The following is a 23,765-nucleotide window of genomic DNA, read 5'->3' as shown; positions in this document are numbered from 1 at the left end:
AAGCTCACCAATAATATGGTCATGAGTCTTTCATTTGGATATTAAAGCAACTCCAAAACAACACAAATCAACACATAGGCATGCATTATAAAACTATGGATTGGTCCGTTCCAAGATGGACGAATAGGAACAGCTCCAGTCTGCAGCTCCCAGCGTGATCGATGCAGAAGACAGGAGATTTCTGCATTTCCAACTGAGATGCCTGGTTCACCTCACTGGGACTGGTTGGACAGAGGGTACAGCCCATGGAGGGTGAGCTGAAGCAGGGCAGGGCATCACCTTACCTGGGAAGTGCAAGGAGTTGGGGAATTCCCTTTCCTAGCCAAGGGAAGCCATTGACAGATGGTACCTGGAAAAACGGGACACCACCCAACCAAATACTGCGTTTTTCCAATAGTCTTAGCAAATGGCACACCAAAAGATTATATCCCACTCCTGGCTCGGCAGGTCCCACACCCACAGAACCTTGCTCACTGCTAGCGTGGCAATCTGAGATGGACCTGCAAGGCAGCAGCCTGGCAGGGGGGAGGGGTGTCCGCCACTGCTGAGGCTTGAGTAGATAAACAAAGTGCCCAGGAAGCTAGAACTAGGTGGAGCCCACCGCAGCTCAGCAAGGCCCGCTGCCTCTGTAGACTCCACCGCTAGGGGCAGGGTATAGGTGAACAAAAAGCAACAGAAACTTCTGCAGACTTAAACGTCCCCTTCTGACAGGCCTGAAGAGAGCAGTAGTTCTCCCAGCATGGTGTCTGAGATTGGAGAACGGACAGACTGCCTCCTCAAGTGGGTCCCTGGCCGCCATGTAGCCTAACTGGGAGACGTCTCCCAGCAGGGGCCGAATGACACCTCATACAGGCAGGTGCCCATCTGGGATGAAGTTTCCAGAGGAAGGATCAGGCAGCAATATTTGCTGTTCTGCAATATTTGCTGTTCTGCAGCCTCCACTGGTGATACCCAGGCAAACGGCGTCTGGAGAGGACCTCCAGCAATCTCCAACAGACCTGCAGCTGAGGGTCCTGATTGTTAGAAGGAAAACTAACAAACAGAAAGGAATAGCATCAACATCAACAGAAAGGACATCTACACCAAACCCCATCTGTAGGTCACCAACATCAAAGACCAAAGGTAGATAAAACCACAAAGATAGGGAGAAACCAGAGCAGAAAAGTTGAAAATTCTAAAATCCAGAGCACCTCTTCTCCTCCAAAGGATCGCAGCTCCTCGCCAGCAATGGAACAAAGCTGGACGGAGAATGACTTTGATGAGCTGACAGAAGCAGGCTTCAGAAGGTCAGTAATAACAAACTTCTCCAAGCTAAAAGAGGATGTTTGAACCCATCGCAAGGAAGCTAAAAACCATGAAAAAAGATTAGACAAATGGCTCACTAGAATAAACAGTGTAGAGAAGAACTTAAATGACCTGATGGAGCTGAAAACCATGGAATGAGAACTACATGACGCATGCACAAGCTTCAATAGCCGATTCGATCAAGTGGAAGAAAAGGTATCAGTGATTGAAGATCAAATTAATGAAATAAAGCAAGAAGACAAATTTACAGAAAAAAAGAGTAAAAAGAAACAAACAAAGCCTCCAAGAAATATGGGACTATGCGAAAAGACCAAATCTACATCTGATTGGTGTACCTGAAAGTGATGGGGAGAATGGAAATGAGTTGGAAAACACTCTTCAGGATATTATCGAGGAGAACTTCCCCAAACTAACAAGACAGGCCAACATTCAAATTCAGGAAATACAGAGAACATCACAAAGATACTCCTCCTCGAGAAGAGCAACCCCAAGACACATAATTGTCAGATTCACCAAGGTTGAAATGAAGGAAAAACTGTTAAGCGCAGCCAGAAAGAAAGGTCAGATCACTCACGAAGGGAAGCCCATCAGACTAACAGCTGATCTCTCTACAGAAACCCTACAAGCCAGAAGAGAGTGGGGGCCAATATTCAACATTCTTAAAGAAAAGAATTTTCAACCCAGAATTTCATATCCAGCCAAACTAAGTGAAGGAGAAATAAAATCCTTTACAGACAAGCAAATGCTGAGAGATTCTGTCACCACCTGGCCTACCTTACAAGAGCTGCTGACGGAAGCACTAAACATGGAAAGGAAAAACCGGTACCAGCCACTGCAAAAACATGCCAAATTGTAAAGACCATCAATGCTAGGAAGAAACTGCATCAACTAACTGGCAAAATAACCAGCTAACATCATAATGACAGGATCAAATACACACATAACAATATTAACCTTAAATGTAAATGGGCTAAATGCCCCAATTAAAAGACACACACTGGCAAATTGGATAAAGAGTCAAGACCCATCAGTGTGATGTATTCAGGAGACCCATCTGACGTGCAGAGACACACATAGGCTCAAAATAAAGGGATGAAGGAAGATCTACCTAGCAAATGGAAAGCAAAAAGAAAACAGGGGTTGCAATCCTAGTCTCTGATAAAACAGACTTTAAACCAACAAAGAGCAAAAGAGACAAAGCAGGCCATTACATAATGGTAAAGGGATCAATTCAAAAAGAAGAGCTAACTATACTAAATATAAATGCACCCAATACAGGAGCACCCAGATTCATAAAGCAAGTCCTTAGAGACCTACAAAGAAACTTGGACTCCCTCACAATAATAATGGGAGACTTTAACACCCCACTGTTAATATTAGACAGATCAACGAGACAGAAAGTTAAGAAGGATATCCAGGACTTGAACTCAGCTCTGCACCAAGCAGACCTAATAGACAGCTAGAGAACTCTCCACCCCAAATCAACAGAATATACATTCTTCTCAACACCACATCGCACTTACTCCAAAATTGATCACACAGTTGGAAGTAAAGCACTCCTCAGCAAATGTAAAAGAAGAGAAATTATAACAAACTGTCTCTCAGACCACAGTGCAATCAAATTAGAACTCAGGATTAAGAAACTCACTCAAAACTGCACAACTACAGGGAAACTGAACAATCTGCTCCTGAATGACTACTGGGTAAATAAAATGAAGGCAGAAATAAAGATGTTCTTTGAAACCAGTGAGAACAAAGACACAACGTACCAGAATCTCTGGGACACATTTAAAGCAGTGTGTAGAGGGAAATTTATAACACTAAATGCCGACAAAAGAAAGCAAGAAAGATCTAAAATCAACACCGTAACATCACAGTTAAACGAACTAGAGAAGCAAGAGCAAACAAATTGAAAAGGTAGCAGAAGGCAAGAAATAACTAAGATCAGAGCAGAACTGAAGGAGATAGAGACATAAAAAACCCTTCAAAAATTCAATGAATCCAGGAGCTGGTTTTTTGAAAAGATCAACAGAATTGATAGACTGCTAGCAAGACTAATAAAGAAGGAAAGAGAGAAGAATCAAATAGACGCAATCAAAAATGATTAAGGGGATATCACCACCGATCCCACGGAAATACAAACTACCATCAGAGAATAGAATACTATAAAAACCTCTATGCAAATAAACTAGAAAATCTAAAAGAAATGGATAAATTCCTAGACACATACACCCTCCCAAGACTAAACAAGGAAGAAGTTGAACCTCTGAATAGACCAATAACAGGCTCTGAAATTGAGGCAATAATTAACAGCCTACCAACCAAAAAAAGTCCAGAACCAGACGAATTCACAGCCGAATTCTACCAGAAGTACAAAGAGGAACTGGTACCATTCCTTCTGAAACTATTCCAATCAATAGAAAAACAAGGAATCCTCCCTAACTCATTTTATGAGGCCAGCATCATCCCGATACCAAAGCCTGTCAGAGACGCAACAAAAAGAGAATTTTAGACCAATATCCCTGATGAACATCGATGCAAAAGTCCTCAACAAAATACTGGCAAACCGAATCCAGCAGCACATCAAAATGCTTATCCACCACGAACAAGTTGGCTTCATCCCTGGGACGCAAGGCTGGTTCAACATACGCAAATCAATAAACATAATCCATCACATAAACAGAACCAACGACAAAAATGAAACGATTATCTCAATAGATGCAGAAAAGGCCTTTGACAAAATTCAACAGCCCTTCATGCTAAAAATTCTCAATAAACTAGGTATCAATGGAACATATCTCAAAATAATAAGGCCTATTTATGACAAACCCACGCCAATATCATACTGAATGGGCAAAAACTGGAAGCATTCCCTTTGAAAACTGGCACATGACAGGGATGCCCTCTCTCACCACTCCTATTCAACACAGTGTTGGAAGTTCTGGCCAGCGCAATCAGGCAAGAGAAAGAAATAAAGGGTATTCAATTAGGAAAAGAGGAAGTCAAATTGTCCCTGTTTGCAGATGACATGATTGTATATTTAGAAAACCCCATCATCTCAGCCCAAAATCTCCTTAAACTGATAAGCAACTTCAGCAAAGTCTCAGGATACAAAATCAATGGGCAAAAATCACCAGCATTCCTATACACCAATAACAAACAGAGAGTCAAGTCATGAGTGAACTCCCATTCACAATTGCTTCAAAGAGAATAAAATACCTAGGAATACAACTTACAAGGGATGTGAAGGACCTCTTCAAGGAGAACTACAAACGACTGCTCAATGAAATAAAAGAGGACACAAACAAATGGAAGAATATTCCATGCTCATGGATAGGAAGAATCAATATCTTGGAAATAGCCATACTGCCCAAGGTAATTTATACACTCAATGCCATCCCCATCAAGCTACCAATGACTTTCTTCACAGAATTGGAAGAAACTACTTAAAGTTTGTATGGAACCAAAAAAGAGCCCACATTGCCAAGACAATCCTAAGCCAAAAGAACAAAGCTGGAGGCATCATGCTACCTGACTTCAAACTATACTACAAGCCAACAGTAACCAAACAGCATGGTTCTGGTACCAAAACAGAGATATAGAACAATGGAACAGAACAGATGCTTCAGAAATAACACCACACATCTACAACCATCTGATCTTTGACAAACCTGACAAAAACAAGAAATGGGAAAGGATACCCTGTTTAATAAATGGTGCTGGGAAAACTGGCTAGCCATATGTAGAAAGCTGAAACTGGATCCCTTCCTTACACCTTATATAAAAATTAATTCAAGATGGATTAAAGACTTAAATGTTAGACCTAAAACCATAAAAAAAAAAACCCTAGAAGAAAACCTAGGCAATACCATTCAGGACATAGGCATGGGCAAGGACTTCATAACTAAAACACCAAAAGCAACAACAACAAAAGCCAAAATAGACAAATGGGATCTCATTAAACTGAAGAGCTTCTGCACAGCAAAAGAAACTATTATCAGAGTGAACAGGCAATCTAAAGAACGGGAAAAAATTTTGCAATCTATCCGTCTGACAAATCTACAAAGAATTTAAACACATTTACAAGAAAAAAAAAACAACCCAGCCCATCAAAAAGTGTGCAAAGGATATGAACAGACATTTCTCAAAAGAAGACTTTTATGAAGCCAATAGACACACGAAAAAATGCTCATCATCACTGGTCATCAGAGAAATGCAAATCAAAACCACAATGAGATACCATCTCACACCAGTTAGAATGGCAATCATTAAAGAGTCAGGAAACAACAAATGCTGGAGAGGATGTGGAGAAATAGGAACACTTTTACACTGCTGGTGGGAGTGCAAACTAGTTCAACCATTGTGGAAGACAGTGTGGCAATTCCTCAAGGATCTAGAACTAGAAGTACCATTTGACCCAGCAATCCCATTACTGGGTATATACCCAAAGGATTATAAATCATGCTGCTATAAAGACACATGCACATGTATGTTTACTGCGGCACTATTCGCAATAGCAAAGACTTGGAACCAATCTAAATGTCCATCAATGATAGACTGGATTAAGAAAATGTGGCAAATATACACCATGGAATACTATGCAGCCATAAAAAGGATGAGTTCATGTCCTTTGCATGGATATGGATGCAGCTGGAAACCATCATTCTCAGCAAACTATCACAAGGACAGAAAACCAAACACCATATGTTCTCACTCATAGGTGGGAATTGAACAATAAGAACACTTGGACACAGGGCGGGGAACATCACACACCGGGGCCTGTCGTTCGGTGGGGGACAGGGGGAGGGATAGCATTAGGAGAAATATCTAATGTAAATGATGAGTTAATGGGTGCAGCAAACCAACGTGGCACATGTATACCTATGTTAACAAACATGTACGTTGTGCATATGTACCCTACAACTTAAAGTATAATTTAAAAAAAAAGAAAAAAAACTGATGTATCATAACTGCAAGGAAAAGTATGGCAAAATTAAAACCATAACGATGCCTCACCCACTGGAAACTCAAAATTCTGTAAATCTATAGAATAAAGACAGAAGAACCGAGAAAATAAGAGGGGTGCAGTGGATAAGGAGACAATTAAAATGCAATTACAGTATGTAAGAAAAACAAGTACATCTATTTTGTTCATAAAAAATACTTCTGCAGGCTGGGTGCAGTGGCACATACCTGTAATCCCAGCACTTTGGGAGGCCGAGGTGGGTGGATCACCTGAGGTCAGGAGTTCAAAACCAGCCTGAGCAACATGGTGAAACCCCATCTCTACTAAATACAAAAAATTTGCCAGGCATGGTGCCACATGCCTGTAATCCCAGTTACTTGGGAGACTGAGGCAGAAGAATTGCTTGAACCCAAGAGGCGGAGGTTGCAGTGAGCCAAGATCATGCCATTGCACTCCAGCCTGGGCAACAAGAACAAAATTCCATTTAAAACACACACACACAGACACATGCACACACACACACACACACACACACACACACACACAAAAACAAGACTTTTGCACCTCCTCAGAACTTGTGATCTTTTAACAATTTTATTTAACACAGTTCTTAGCTTTCTAACCCTACAACAAGTTAGAGGCAATGAATTATAAATGGAGAAAACTGCTATACGTTGACATTCTCAAAATATGACAAAAATTAAGAAACATGCAGAAAACCACAGAAAGTAAAGCCTTGGGGGATATTTAGTGTAAAAGTACAGGTTACATGGTTCCACATACCTTTGTGTTTCCCTAGAGTTATTATAGTACTGCAACACAAGCACACATGCACCACACACGTACACACACACACAGAGTTTTTGTACTCTTAAGAGTAAACTCCAATCTATACAGACAAAAATATCCTCCATAAAGGTTCCACATAATGTTATAAACAAAGGGCTGTACATGTGTATTTGCAGAGGTAGCAAGATTTTGCTTACAGGGCTTAAGAAAATATATAGTCTAGCATTGTTTTATAATAGTGTTCATGAAAAGATCAGTGTAAAACAAGTATTTATCAACCACTGTATATTTGGCCTAGATTTTCATCATAATACTTAAAACTACAGAGGTGTTGAAAAACGTGACCCCAAAATGCAATAAAGAACAAACATAAGAATTGTGATTATAAAGTTTAAAGTACTTTTTCCTCAGCATATGTGCAATTATAATTTCAGATAAATTGACATTATTTTTAAACACTAATTAAGGACATATAATATTCAGCATACATTTTACTCCCATTTTCTGCAGAGTTCCCACTAACAGGAACTTGAATTTTCTAATAGCTACACTGGGCATTATCTATTCTGCATGATTCATAAAGAAAGGCTTAGGCAACTCTTAGAAATGTTGGTGAGCTGATCTGCCCTGATTTTAATGTGTTTCAATCTCTTCAAAGGAAAATTACTTAACTTTTTAATGACTGGTTAAATCAAGAGTGCATTATAAAATACTGCACCTCTTGGTAAGCAATACCGTATCTGCAGTCCTAGGTATAAAATTTTAAGACAAATGTGGTAGAGAGAGGCCAGCTGTTCACCAAACCTGTCTCCTCCTCTTCCTGGAGTACTGCTAGACTACTTTTCCCAGCCTCCTTTGTAGTTAGGTATGGCCACGTGGCTAAATTCCACTCAACGAAATGTGAACAAAAGTGATGTACCTTTGGAAACCTCCCACACTCAATGCACCTCTTCAATTTCCCTCCCATCAGCTTGATGGGGAGATGCACAATGACCTTAGAATACATGAACTGAAGAAGCACAAACCAGTTAGAAGCTGTCCGGGGCAAAGGGTAGCCATTAGAAAAACAGCAGCTCTCTACTCAGTCTTTATATGAACGAGAAATAACCTTCTTTTCTGTTTGGCCTGCATTATGGAGTTTGTTTGTACTGTTACAATAATGAAAATTATATAAGTTGAATTACCCACCAAAATTAATTGTGAAAAGCAAATATAAAAACAAATAAATGTTCAAAACAAATTTATACTGAACATTTTCAGAAAAGGTTTATGCCTCACTTATTAAAGCACTGTCCTTCAAAAACTAGAGAATGAATAAAATGCTTTATTTGGTTTATGTTTCAAACTTCAATATCAGATTGAGAAGTTTTGACTTACAAATGGCAAAAGAATGAATCACTTAACTGTGAAGTTAAAGTAGTAAAAAAAAAAACAATCCAAAACAATAGTTAATAACTTTAACATACAGTGTTTCCTATTAATACCATACCCTGTGATCAACTTCTGCTACAACAAACATCAAAAAACTAATTTGTTTTATTATCCTGGAATATTTTTCTTGAATATTACTTGAAATAGATAATTGGCCAGTGGCCTGAAAATATTTTAGTTATGTAGAGCTACTTGTCATGGGATTTGACCTGTATTTCATTAAAAAGCTAACTGATCATACTCATCTAGGGAAGCCATAACCTATTTGATTTGCCCTAAGACTCTGTTTCATTTAACATTCATTTTTTTGGTAACACACTATGAACAAACTGAAGAAAAAATACCCACTTGGACATTATGATATTTGTTTGTAGCTTTGTCCTGGTTTTAGTTTCCTACTTAATGGCTAAATGGCACCACAGTGGGTAATGCACTGGAGTAAAAATGGTGAATCATTAAAGAGTTCGTAAATTTTAAAAACAGGGGCAGGCCTTCTGGGTCCCACATGCTTCTAAAAAACCTGATGTTGTGCTGTATTAATTGAACCATGAAGCTTTTATTAGTCCTCTTTAAAAATGCTTGCAGAGAAGCTTTTATTAATGCTTGCCCCCAAATTGTTTATACTACTTAGCATTTCCATAACAATTTATATTTCAAAGAACTTTTTGATCATTAGTTACATGTACTCTACATTTCTATAGGGGAATTCAGCTGTTTAGCAAAACAGAGGCATGAAGATAAATCTCTTAACTAATTTTTGCCCAAGACTTGCCAATAAGAAAATGAATAGAATATGAGAAAATGAACAGAATATAAGATCTTGCTATAAACCTTTCACTTCTATAAATAGCTTGGTCCTCTCACTCCATATGAGTAGAGTAGTTGTAAGTGTTCCCACAATGCTGAAAAGAGAGATGAGCTAGCTTTATACAAGGGGCTTTGAAAACTAATGTTACAGGACTTTGCAACACAGCTTTGGCCACTTTACCTAGAAGCCCACAAGGCCAGAGCATTGCACAATTCTAAGGGCAACAGGCACATTGTGTTCTATGCTTGGAAAATTCCTTTGGATGCGTTTTCATCAAAATTAATTACAAAAGATAGATTCATCAAATTTAAAAATCATGTTAGGGTTAATGTAGCCCAATTTATTTAAAAACGTTCAGGCTGAAATTGGGTTTTCTATAATCTTGAGATCAGACTAAAAAGCTGCCCTGGGTTAAAATATGCTTAAACTTCTTTTGAGGAAAATAAAGGCACTCCATAAAAATCTCTTTGGTCCATCCACCTCCCCATAAAAATGAGATGGCCTAGATAGATGCAAAGCCACTAGAACGTTCCCCTCAAATTATTGCCTTCTCTAGGTTTCCACAGTGTTAGCTTTCTTTCTTTTTTCTTTTTTCTTTTTTTTTTTTTTTTGAGACAGGGTCTTGCTCTGTGGCCCAGGCTAGAATGCAGTGCAGTGGCATCATCATGGCTCACTCACTGCAGCCTTGACCTCCTGGGCTCGAGCAATCCTCCCACCTCAGCCTCCTAAGTAGCAGGGACTACAGGCATGCACCACCATGCCAAGCAATTTTAAAAAAATTTTTTTGTAGAGATAGGATCTCACCAAATTGCCCAGGCTAGTCTCGAACCCCTGGGCTCAAGCAATCTTCCCCACTAGGCCTCTCAAATTGCTGGGATTACAGGCATGAGCCACTGCACCTAGCCAGTGTTAGCTTTATCTATCATCAGAGATAAATTCATCTATCATCAGAGATAGATTTATCTACCATCAGAGAACAAAATAACTGAATTAGCATAGTTTTGCTCACAAGAGAAACATTTACTTGAGATAAGACTTAATGATGTGTTTTTTGTGTTTATAGTCTCCAAATATGAAACACTAGTGCTGTTGAAAGGACTAAGACCATTTCTACACTTTGCCAAGTCATAGCAAAGAGCAATATACATTCTACAATCCAGTATCCTTCCCCCAGGCTACCACACGATACTCTTTGAGGGAGGAGTCTGGAAATCTGTATTTTTAACAAGTCTCAGGAGATTTTTACTATCTGACATGTTTGGAAAATGCTAGATAAGTTCTAAAATCCTTCCTTCTGAGATTTGGCAATTCTGATAAAAATTACATTACTAGAAATAGTATCCATACTGCTGTACAGAGGAAATAAATTTCTGGTCCTAAATTTATTAAAATACTTAAGACACTGAATGGACTAAAGCTATTACTATTTGTCTCTCCCATGAAAGGGTGCTGTCCCTAAGGATAGAAACTATGTTTTAGTGCTCGTTGTGTCCCTATTGGGTAACACACTGGCTGGCACAAGTTAGATGCTTAATAAGTTTTGAATGAAGAGCTCAACTGCAGCAGCTAGCTGCCAATCTTATCCAGATAGTCTTTCCTCCATTCAGGATCCTCAGTGCCTAAAAGCAATACCCAAGGCTCTAACTTTGAACAGAACTGGGCAGCAAAATTAAAATAAAAACTAGTAAATTTTATATACAAAAATCAGCACTTATTGTTTGACTGAATACATGATTAAGACGGCGGCATTTTGTATTTCATATCAACCATATTTGAATATGGATGGAGAACGTTTCTAAGAATGATGTTAATGTATGGGAAAAATAAGAATTCACACTATACCAGAACCAATTTTGAAGACAAACATACTCAGTCTGAAACATGGACTATTAAAGAATTTCTGGAACTACTGAAGTGAGTCTATTTTTCTTTCTGGTGCACAATAACTCCTTAGAGCCATTTGTGGAACAAAAGCAAAATAAATGGATGGTGATTGCATAAGACCAATTTAATTCTCTTTTTAGATAGTGGGGAAAAAAGATGTAAGAAAAACATATTTTTTTCTAAATCAAACAATCAGGTTACTTCTCAGAATATATACGGCACCCTAAGATGCAGGCTAATAACAGGAGAAAAATTTTTTTTATGTTTGTGGCAGGAACATTTTCCTCTATCCATGCAAAGTGAATTTCAGGTCTCTGATCATAGTTTTTTACTTGCAATAAACAGAAGAAACTCCTACCCACCTGGCACATTTACTATCACTTTCCTCAACTTCAGATTTCATTCATAAAAATTTCCCAAACGGAGTTGATTGAGACTTCTGCATAATGTTATTGTCAACACAGCAGAATGATTTATAAGAAAAAAGTACACGAGGAAATTTTGGTGACCCTAAAGTCAAGTGAGCTTCACTCAATGGTTGTCTTATTTATCCATCACCTTTTCTCTCCTCGTAACTGAACAATTATCATGACTGGCAAGAATTTCCTCATCAAAATAGCAGCTTCAAGTGAGATTTTCATTTTATAAAATCAATATTCTTGGGGAGCAGGGTATACCAACATCCACTGCCAAATATTATCACAAGAAAAAAATACTTGACCACAGTGGTTCTAAATTAATGCCTCTTTTAAACAATCCAATTTTGAAACACTGAATTTATATACAGATAAATATACATAATATTTAAAATGCAATATACACCTATATAAGGTAAATGTTAATTTAAGTTCATCCCAACAGAAAGAATAATAGTACTAGACCATAATTGTAATAAGCAATGCTGCTCACAGAACACACTTAAACAAGGTTGTTTGTAGAGGCTGGTAGGGGATGGGGTGAGAAATGGGCAGAAGAAGCTAAACCAGTGATTCCCAAAGTGTGGTCCCCAAGCAGCAACAGCATTGTCAGGGGAACTTGTAAAAATCACAATTCCTGTGCCCCACTCCAGGCTTACGAAATCAAAAACTACGAGAATAGGGCTTGTTTTAACAAACTCTCCAAGTGATGTCAATGCATGCTAAAGTTTGAGAACCACTAGGCAATAAAGACTCAGAGATAACAGGCATAAGTAAGTAACTGTCATCTGCTTAACCTAGTGACATGCCAATTATCAAACATGGTTGTGACTAAAGACTCAGGGATTTCTGGACTGCACCATTTAGAATCAAGTTCCAAATTCAGCATACAAGTTGGCGGCCTGTTGGGGATGTGGGGAAGGTTGATGAAACAGCGGAATTCCCAAACAGCTGACTTGGGTGTGGCAATCCAGGGAATGAAAATCTTGGCAAGTTTTCTCCCTTATAAGCCCTGAATATGATAGTACATAAGCTTCAACTTAGTTCAATAAACCAAGGATATCAATATTCTAAGGAATCTATAAAGAAATAAATGCTCCTATAAGTATCCAAGCAGAAAATTCTTGTAAAACTTGTCTGTTACTAGTATGTGGTATCTGACCCTACTTCATCATTCCCAAAACTTGGATTATGTTTGTTCCAAAAATGACAGCCTGTTCCTGGAGGAACGGGTGTTGGCTGTGCTGATCACAGCACTACATGAGCAGCACACATCACTGGAATAGGAGGAAGGAGGTGCTGAGATTATAATTAAATATGTATATAGGAAACAGGAATGGCAGCAAAGAAGGGTGGGGAGGAAAAATATCCTTCCTGTGTATCAAAGAGATGGAGGTGGAGTCAATCCACAAACTGACTTCCAAAGCCCCACAGTATAATTTAAAAGCATACAGACACATGTTAGGACAGAAAGATTACAGGTGAAAAATGGATCCCTATATAATAGTTCATATTCATAACTTCATAAAGTTCAATCTGAATGTTACCTTGGAAGCAGAAGAATTAAAGTCCCATGCTCAGACTACAATGCAAATCAAATCAGTTGTCCAGGAAGCAAACTGGGTTAAGCAATAGAGAATTAGCTATCGAATGCAAAATTCAAGATTTGTTACATTAAGCAATCTTTGTCCAAAAAAAAAAGTTCCTTCATAAATTAAATTACTTGGTTTGAAACAACACAAAGCAACATCTTTCACATAAAGTCTATTAACAGTTTAAGAAGCAACCAGACTGACCAGGCTGTGCAGGTGAGCTCATCATGAGAATCAGAGGGACTGCTAAGACTAGGATGCAGATTCACAGCCTTTGTGGTTCAACTGCTGACGATGGTCCAGGAGGGGTTGGCAGAGGAGAAACCTAGAACATAAGAAAAATGCAGTGTTTAAGATACAAGCTATGTCAAGTCACACTGAAAAAGAAACACAGAGAACTGGCCTTGAGTGTCGACTCAGCCACAGCGCGACCATGTGTCTTTGAGGCAGTCATATCAACCTTACAGGTCTCTAAGTCTTCATCTTAAAAAGAGCAAATTTAGCAGTCTCCCTTATAGCACAGGAATATTGTGAACACAGAAATAAAATAATAGGTATAGAAGGAATCAGTGAGGGAGAAAGCAATTCACATAATTATAATTAGCTTATTGTTTACTGTTCACTATAATTTGTTTGCTATTATCATTATAGAAATAAAAAAGCTTTTTTGGATTTTTGCATATAAGTATCTCATTACATAGCATTTTAAACTATCATTATCAAAGACTTCCTTTTACAGATAGGACCTCTTGGCAAAAAGAAATGTTTAATGGACTAAAAAAAGAACAAATAGGCCATAAACTATAAGAGTGACAGAAAACTCCCATGATAATTTCCACTTCTTCTTGAGGTCTTTTGTAATCTTGTTCCAGCCCAAAGTAATATCAACCATAGTCTTTCTAGGAGTCAGACTAACAGGATGGACTTCTTAAAAGGAATTTAAGGGACTTTCTGCTTTTAATTTTAATGTACTTCCACTTCTAGACATTTAGAGGAAAAGCAACTGGAAGGACATTTTCCTAAGAGTTTACTGGAATGTCAAACTTAAGAAAAAAGCAGCAGCTTTTAAAATTACACTTAATGAGTTTCTTAATAAAATAGTATATCCAAATTGCACTATTTTTATAGACAGATGTTGTAACTGAGAATTATATACTCCTTTATCTTCAGAATCCAACGTATTTATTGTGACTTGTTTTTCCGTCACTATTTTGAAAGTGTTATTGCTATTTTTGCCCCAATATATAAAGCCAGATATAAATACATATTTTCTTTGAAGAACTTTATAACATCACCAAGAATACCTATAATACTTACATGGTCTCTAAATAGAAATGTGCTATTTAGTTATTCAAACAGCTAAGTAGTGTCATTAGACCTAGCAGGCTACTTCTCATCACATCCTTGGTGCTCAATAAGTATTAAGATTTAACGACAATTAAAATGTACATTTTTATAAATCTCCTTCAAAAATTATATTGATGTGCTGTTTTATTAACATCATCTGAACAGTCTTGATTTCTGTGTCAATGAGAAAGCAACATCTCTACAGAAAGATAAAAATGAAAAGCAAACTTTTTTATTTCTATATCAAGAAATGGACATTCTGACATTAGTTTTAGATAAAAATTGTTCAATGTGATATTTACTATAATAATAATATCACCCTTTGGGAGGCCGAGGCGGGTGGATCACTTGAGGTCAGGAGTTTGAGACCAGCCTGGCCAAGATTGTGAAACCCCATCTCTACTAAAAATACAAAAAATTAGCCAGGCATGGTGGTGGGCGCCTGTAATCCCAGCTATTCAGGAAGCTGAAGCAGGAGAATCACTTGAACCCGGGAGGCGGAGGTTGCAGTGGGCCAAGATAGTGCCACTCCACTCCAGCCTGGGCAACAAAAGCAAATCTCTGTCTCAAAAATAATAATAATAATAAATATAAACATTGCTCACGCTGTTCTTTATAGTTACAAAGTGCTTTTAGACATGCCACCATATTTGATATTACTTTCATAAGAACCATGCTAATAGATAACTTGTAACTCTCTCCTCTCACCCTGGACCTAACAGGTGAGGAAACTGAGATGCTATCTGCTTCATAATTAAAAGTAAATAAAATAAAAGTTAAATTTACTTGAATTTGAATTTATAGACTATCCTAAATTGACAAGTGTGAGCTTCAAGATTTAGTCATTCTTACTTTTTTACATTGTAGTCTGAAACATTTTGTAAATGCTCTTGATACATTCTTGATTCTCAATGGCACAATTTGATTTTAAATTAAGAATAACGAATAGAAAGCAACAGGAAACCTTTAGAGAATGTAAGTGAAGCAGCTCTGAAAGGTAACTTCCATCAAGGGCATAGTTAGTGTGATTTTTAAAAAATTTTTTTCATCTTTAACGTCACTTTGCACAATTGATACTTGTGTATTTGCAAATATAACTCAAATTTAACCAATAATTTCCAACAATTCAACAGCAGTTAACTTCTCCCACTTATTTCCACAAACACACACACAACAACTCTCCATGACATGCTGATTTGTGGCTGGGCATGTAATAGTTGGGTTTTGACTTCACAGCTCCAAACCTGAGTTGCAAAGTAAATCTCCGATGGAAATATAAATTTGACTTACAAATATCAAGTCTTTTTGAAAGTTAAACAACTCCCCTTGCCTTCACTCTTTTTAATAACTGCCTCCACATGACACATTGCTCTAACATTTATGAAAATGTTATCTGAATACTCTTTTAATGAAAATGAATAGGCATTTCTATATTGATATACACTAGTTTCCATTTACTGCATTTCCATTTCCAATAATCCATATTAAACCAAAGTTATCATTACTGCCACAGCTGCACAAGTAGAATATGGTCATTTAAGGAGTTCTCCTAAAATGTTTCAGGGATATGGATCTGCTGTACATATGTGCACATCACATGTATGGATACATCATAGGCTATATATGCTTCCCTCTCCTCACACCCACAAAATCAGATTAGCAGCCTGATCCACACCTTTTAGGGACAAGATTGATATATAATTTTATACAAATTAAGACCACTTTAAGTTGCTTTGAAAAGAAAGAAGGGTCAGTGGTCAACATGTGTCGATGACAATGGGGAATTTATTTTCAAATCTTCCCACACTTCTTTATCCAAATGGGCTGCAGAGTAATAGACTGTTTAGAAGTTCCCCTCATATATTAGTCATTCTTATAAGCCTGAACTAGAAATAATAGGAAACTCGCCTTCAGGTGGGTAGATAACAAAAAAGAATAGAAAAATAATACAAATTGTTTGTAAATACAGATTATCAAAACATATAATAGAAATATATCTGCTTTCAATTAATGGTTTCAATGAATTTTAACATGAGTTTCCCCATGCTGTAAAAAACATATACATATTCGTGCACATTTAAGGAGATAAACACAAGTGCAGCAAAAACAACTGCTGCTATGAATCCTTTGTCTCTTAAGATCCAGGAATCGTTATTTTGGTTCTTAACTATATCCCTTGAGCTACATAAATCCACAATAAAAGACTAAGAGTCCTTTGCTTCAAAAAGATCATCTCTGACTACAATTTTGTCAGCTCTCTGAAAGTACGTTACTACTGTAATATCCTCAGATGTAGCACGGAGCAACAACTCAAGACAGTGACATCTTGCAGTCTCAGCTTACCCATGCAGCCAGAAAAAAGAGAGGGCACTACCACATTTCACTGTCCCAGCCTATTACTGTCCTTAACATCATACATAGTGGTCTTCCATAGGTCCTTTAACCATTCCACCTATGTGGCCTTCTCAATAGTAATAGCATCACAAGTCAGCAGAGCTTTATATGTCACAAAGAAATTGCACATGGAGTATCTCTTCTGATCTTCACAACAGCCCTTTGGGTTATACCGAATCAGCTGTTATTATTCCCATTTTACAAACAAGGCATCTGAGGTGTAAAGAGGTTCAGGGATTTGTTTACAGATATGTGGCTGGCAAATGGAGGGCTGATTCTGTAACTCTTAGCCCAGTGCTTTCTTCGTGGCATTGCAAGGAATTACAGACCACTTGAGCAGAGCTGTATGAACATCAAGACATTGCCTATCTACTCATTACAACTTCAGTAATGGCTCATTGAGATACAGGTCTTCTTTACTAAAGGACCTGTCAAGCCATTGAATAGATCAAACTCAGTCACAAAACATGATACAATGAATCCAAAATTTTCCATAAAAGTCTACAAATCATCTCACAACAGAAGCTTTCAAATTTGACTTAGACTTCATGTTCCTTGAATATCACAATAATCATTTTGGTTTTTAACTATACTCTGAGCTTCTTATTACAGTTGTCTTTTTCCCCCACTTTTGGGTAATTAGTATTATTTTGGATAGTGTGCTACTAAAAAAGCAGAACGCTTTTGTAGTCTATGTAGGTAACAAAAACCTGTCTATTTAAATCTGATATATCTTTCTCATGGCTAGGGCAAGCCAAAATGTACAGTTCAGTCTACACAGCCATTCACACTTATCTACAGGTCCTTCTCTTCTCAAACTGAGCCATTAACCATGGTTCCTCCATAGAGTATCCTTCAAAAACTCAGTTTATCACAATCACTATACAGATCATTTATTGGTGGGAAATGCTTACTGTGCCAACACGTTGAACACCAAGAGATTCATCAGATCCTCAGTCTCTCTCTCTCTCTCTCTCTCTCTCTTTCTCTCATGCCTTAGAACCTGAAATTCTGCTGTAATTTCAACTTTGGAGAAAAGCATTAGAAAACCGCTCTTAACATTGTGTTCAATTCAACAACCCTTACTGAGCACATACAAGACACACTGTTACCCAATATGGAAACCTTAGATTCTATTTCATTTCTCTGTTCTTGCTTTTACCATAGACAGTCACCAGAGTCAGAACACTGACCTCTTAAAAATATCTTTCTTATCTGAATCTTCCTTTCCATTTCAATTAATACTGCCTTAGCTCAATTAATTGTTTATTCTTGATTGGATTCTTAATCTAGTCTTCTATCTGGTATCCCTGCCTCCAGGGAATGTATAAATACATGAATGAGTCAGTAACTACAATTTGGTGACACACAGCTCCTTAGTTGGTATTCAAGTGCCTTCATAACTGGTCTCCTTTCATCCCACTTTTTCTTCTTCCTTCTTTCCCTTATGTATAACCCCTATGGTTTCAGGCAATCTGTGATTACTCCTAGAGTGATGTTCAACATTATTAGCTACTACCGAGGCACAGGCTACTCAGAATGAACACCTGTATAAGCACTGGTGGAGCTTTACTAAAACGTATCAGCTGACTACGAGTCCTGACTATTCCTGCACAGTATCATTCGCGTGTCCATGCTTTTGTGTCTCTGTCTGCAAAGGATACTATTACCTTTTCTGCATCTCCCACCTTGAATTCTTGGGGTTTTTTTGGTTGGTTGGTTTTTGAGATAGGGTATCAGTTTGTCTCATGTGATCACAGCTCACTGCAGCTTCAACCTCCGGGGCTCAAGTGATCCTCCCACCTTAGCCTCCCAAGTAGCTGGGACTACACGCGTGTGCCACCACGCCCACCTAACATTTTTACTTTTTTTATAGAAACAATTTATCCCCATCGTCCTGCCTCAACCTCACAAAGTGCTGGGATTACAGGTGTGAGCCACCACACCCAGCTGTATCTTGAATTCTTTAAAGCCATACTGAAATGAGAATTCTTAGCCAACCACTCCAAGTAAAAGATCAGCTTTCTCATCTGTTTCCACTGTATCTTGTACCATACCCATAATAACATCACATATGTTAGACAATAATAATGTATCTTATGTTAGTGGAGTACTTTCATCCATGATGAGACTATGTTCTTCAGTTCAGGGACTGTACTACATTCATCTTTGTAACCCCCACCCCTAGTAGAGTACCTGATACATGGCAGGTACACAATAAGTTCCTGATGAATAAGTGAGCAGGCAGTAAGAACTTAACCAATGATTCTGCAGTTATGCAACTTTGAGGCAGAATCGCTTATCCAATTTGTTAGTATAGATTTCTGAAGGACTAGAACATAGTCCTTGGATTTGGATCAGAGAAAGAAAGAAAAATATTCTTGAGTTTGGGCCACCATCTAGAAAGGGCAAACCCAGGTGGGATGGGTGCCTTCATGGGTTGGGAAGACACCAGACATCCCCAGACCTTGCCCATGAAATATGTTGACCAAGATAGGGTCACTTCCCAGGCTTTTCAATTGAAGTAATTTCTTAGCTCATTGAAAGGATTCCGCTTCTCTCTCACCTTATTAGCCTCAGCTTTTTTTCCCCAAGGACATCCATCTTTTTATTAGACAAGCTCTATAAACTCAAGTTGGCCTCAAAACAATCAAACCACTTATTCATGAAGACAGGGGAACATGGGATACAGAGATGTAAGGATACTCGTTTCCCTTCAACTTTAAGTAGCAGAAGCAGGACTGTGCTCACAGTGCTCCTGATAATATTTATGTTGTCCTGAGGAATAGAATGATGAGAGTCTAGGACTCTGGGGGTTCTGGGGACTGGGAAGCTAATGGGCACAAGCAAGAGCCACACCAGCAATGCAGTCAGTGATTTAACCTTCCCCAATACCATAACAGACACCTGCTGCTCTGATTCACCAAACATGCTGGCAAAGACTGGCATATCAATTACTTTTGGCTCATTCTGGACTCTGGGGAGTTATCTATGCAAGACTATTGGTTTCACTCCCCACTTGCACTGCCGAAGGTTTGCTGACTTCACCCTTAGAGTATATCTAGGAGCAGAACATGTCACCCAGAAGGCCACACATCTAACATACAGTCTCTGTGCTTACATTTTAACAGCAAATAATAAGCTCCATTCTAAGACTTTTAGGAGAACCATTTAAGAACAGGCTACATTGTTGGGTGTAATATAGAGCAGGGAACGCAGCTTGGGAGGTTAGTTATGCATATATTTTGCATATTTAAGATAAGATTCAGTAGTCTATACTATAAATATAACTCAATGGTAACATCTAAAAATACATAACATAATCAGGAATGGTCTGCTGGATATTGCATTTCATAAGAAGAAATCTTGCCAACTACAGTACCTGCACTAATAAAAACAGACCTTTTCGTAGTAAGCCTTGATTTTTAAACACTGGGCTTAGCCCCAGGGTATCCAGTACCCAACCCATATTCCAAATGCCTCTACATCATAAAGATCATTTTATCAAAAAGTCTTACTCCACTGATTTTTATTGGATCATCTTTGAAGGCCCTATCTGCAACTCCCCTTCTTGGACAATAGGGAGTCACAGTCACCATTATCACCAATTTGAGTTTAAAAGGAGACTCACAATGCCCAGAAACTGCAGGATATACAGGCTTCTTTTCAGTCATGGCAAAGGGGTTGTTAAAAAAAAAAAAAGAAAGAAAGAAAGAAAAAAAGCTTTGTCTACCTGTAAATACACACTGGACAGAAGTCCAAAATAGAATTGTGAAAAGGAAGTAATAGTCGAAGTGAAGGAACTTGTAACAGACAACCTCTGATACCTGTGCAGCAGGAGGGCTTTGTAACTCACACGCTATAACCTTCCCTGCAGAAAACTGCCGACCAAGCATGTTGAAAAGAACCCGTCTCCCCTGGTCTACTACCTCACCTGTGTGGAGGCATGGGTTATGATCAGCTAGCCAAACACAAAAGACCTTTAGCCATCATTGTAATTTAGAGTGATATGATTCTCTTTTTCAAGCTCAATATTGTGTACATTTTTTAAAATTCTGTGATTTCTTTAATCACATTTCTTTAATGCTGCAACTCAAGTCTTGAAGATCTGATAATCCCCACGTTGAGCAAAGTGCTCTTGTAAAATGTGTCACTAGCTGGGCGGTCTGGAAGTCAATTAACCTCTCTGAGCCTCAGTTGCTTAAACATGAATTATTTAACTTATGAGGTCATTGTGAGGCTTGAAGGAAATAAATGTAAAGTAATCATTGGTAAGGTGAAGGTGCTCAAAAACATTGGCTGTTATTATCATTACAGAAATTTTATTTTACTTCAGGCCAAATTTCATCCCAAGAGAAAACAGTGACACACAGTGCCTCTCACTGTGGCACAGAGTCCTGCAGCACAACTATTAATCTTTCTCACTCCACTAGGGTTACAGCAGGTATCTAATTACTAAAGCTTTTTTTCATTCTTTTTCTTTCTTTTAGAAGGCAAATGTGTACTCTAAGGAAATATACTGTGCCATCCTTTGCTTGTGAATATACCATGTTTACTTTAATCTTTCACTAGTGTTAGCTATATAAAAAAATCACTTGGATGTTAATAGAAAGAAAAACATTCGAATAGAAAAAAAAACTGTAAGTTAGAAACATGTATCATTTTGTAGAAATGTGAAGGGAAGCATGAAGTCTATTCCCCTGATATTGTATAGATCTTTCTATATAGAACTTGAATCTGTTTTAACAGATTGGCTTGGGAATTTCAATAGACCCTAAGGTCCCTCTATTTTGGGAAGGATTTCACTGATCATTTTAGTCACTGCTCTACCTGTTGCTAGCAGTCCACACAATTTTAAGCCAGCCAAGACACATCTCTAGGCACAAGCAGATGTGCCCCTCAGGTGAAGAAGTGATAACAGAAAATACCCACACAATGTAGAAGGAAACCAGTATGAGTCTTAAGTCACCAGGGCCATTGCCCAAAGATGTGAGGTACATGGCACCCTCCCCAGCCAAGACCCACATTGACACTGATTCTGTTTACTTCTTATCCCTCCATCTGAGGCAGGAGAATAGGTTCTAGAGGCAGGGACCCTAAAGCCGATTCGCACTGGCTTCCTAGAACTAAATCAAAAGGAAAATCCCAACTTTCCATGCTCAAGTAACAAAAGGACCAAAGGCTACTCCCTTTGCAACCCTCCCCACCTTTTCCTGCAGAGCAGATGAGGAATTGAAAGTACCTCTAATTGGACCCCTCCCACAACCAATCAGGCTGGTAGAGGGCCAAGTCTTCATTTGTACAGAACTTTATAACTTCACTTCAGCCTCTGATTGGTCACTTTCTGCAACCAATCAGACTGGTCGTGGGCTGCTACTTCATTTACATAGGGTGTATATCAAGTAACCAATGGGAAACCTCTAGAGGGTATTTGAACCCCAGAAAATTCCGTAACAGGGCTCTTGAGCCCCTATGCTCAGGCCACTCCCACCCCGTGGAGTGTACTTTCATTTTCAGCAAATCTCTGCTTTTGTCACTTTATTCTTTCCTTGCTTTGTCTGTGTGTTTGGTCCAATTCTTTTCACCGCTAACACATCTGTGACCCTCTTTTCTACTAGGTTTCTCCAGAATCCCTTGCAATTGATTAGGCCACTGGTTATTTGGCCCCTTTCCAAAGAACTTGCCTTCACTAGTGAGTTGAACCAACCTCATCTCCCATCTTTATCTCCATCTCCTCCTCCCCTTCCAAAGAACTCTACTTTATACCTACAACTTACTTCGATTCCATCCCTCTCTAGTTCTTTTCTAGCCAATGCTGTTCCTTTGTCTACAGAAACTTCCTTGTGAAAACACACCAATACACCTAATTTAGGATACACCTATATTTCCAGAATACACCAATTTGTAAAAAATGAATCATATCAGATATTGTGTTCTTTGAACTTCATCCTATAATTAGTATTGACTTTTCTAACTTACACAAACTTTATATTCAAGTTAAGAACAATCCAAGTTCATGCTATGGAACCTTGTGGGCTATATTTTGCCCAGGAGCAAGTTAGCTCTGCTTGAATGTAACATGTACTTATTGAGTGCTTGCTATGAATGCTCAGAGCTGGGAGAGTTGTTCAGGTAGCTCCTGTCTCCCAGATTTCATACCAGTGATTTCTCAGAGTACAGTCCAAGAACCTCTCAGAAAATGCAGATGCAGACACTCAGGACTTATCTGAGAACTTCTGAATCAGAATCTTTAGGACAAGGGCCCAGAAACAGCATTTTAAACAAGTTTCCATGGTGATTCTTAACTAAGCTAAGGTATGAGAAGCACAAGAGAAACAACATATGCATATGAACAATTAAGAAACAAAATAACAAACATATATAGAGAGCAGCACAAGGAAAAGAACCCTGACTTTGGAGTCTGGCTGACCTTAATGCAAATTCCAATTGCTGTATTTTCACAGGCAAATTATTTACCATTCTGACCTTCAGTTTCCTCACTGGTAAGTTGCTGGCTCTAATAGTTACTTGCAGGGTCACTAGGGATGAGTGATAATATATTTAAAATACTTAGCATAGTGCTCAATATATGTGAGACATTATGACATTCAGGGCCTCTGTGTTACAAACTGCCTCTCGAATTGTGAAACACTGCAGCCCTGATAGCTATTTTCTTTAAAAAAAAAAAAAAAAAAAGGGACAGCACAAGTGCTACAGGAATTAGGAGATGGGAGTTCTCACTGTGATTAGAGGTAGAAGGGAAGATACATGAAAGAGCTGGTGCACAGCTTTAGGAGACTGAAATTTATTCAAACATGCATGGGTGGTAAAAA

General features: G+C 38.4%; 1 protein-coding gene across 22 annotated transcripts in view; it reads right to left on the bottom strand.

Annotated features, from left to right (window-relative positions):
- The window catches only part of HDAC9 (histone deacetylase 9), a 911,762-nt gene that overhangs the window by 825,360 nt on the left and 62,637 nt on the right, over window positions 1-23,765 (bottom strand). For all 22 annotated transcript variants that reach the window (XM_034963758.4, XM_063606189.1, XM_034963767.3 and 19 more), the window contains exon 2: window positions 13,396-13,516. In XM_034963758.4, the coding sequence (XP_034819649.1) occupies window positions 13,396-13,420 (25 nt within the window). In that variant the 5' untranslated portion in view covers window positions 13,421-13,516. The remainder of the gene's footprint in view (window positions 1-13,395; window positions 13,517-23,765) is intronic.

This window comes from Pan paniscus, chromosome 6 (assembly GCF_029289425.2).
Source record: "Pan paniscus chromosome 6, NHGRI_mPanPan1-v2.0_pri, whole genome shotgun sequence".
Classification (NCBI taxonomy): Eukaryota; Metazoa; Chordata; class Mammalia; order Primates; family Hominidae; genus Pan; species Pan paniscus.
The sequence above is the reverse complement of the archived record's forward strand: the minus strand, read 5'-3'. Positions and strand labels throughout refer to the sequence as shown.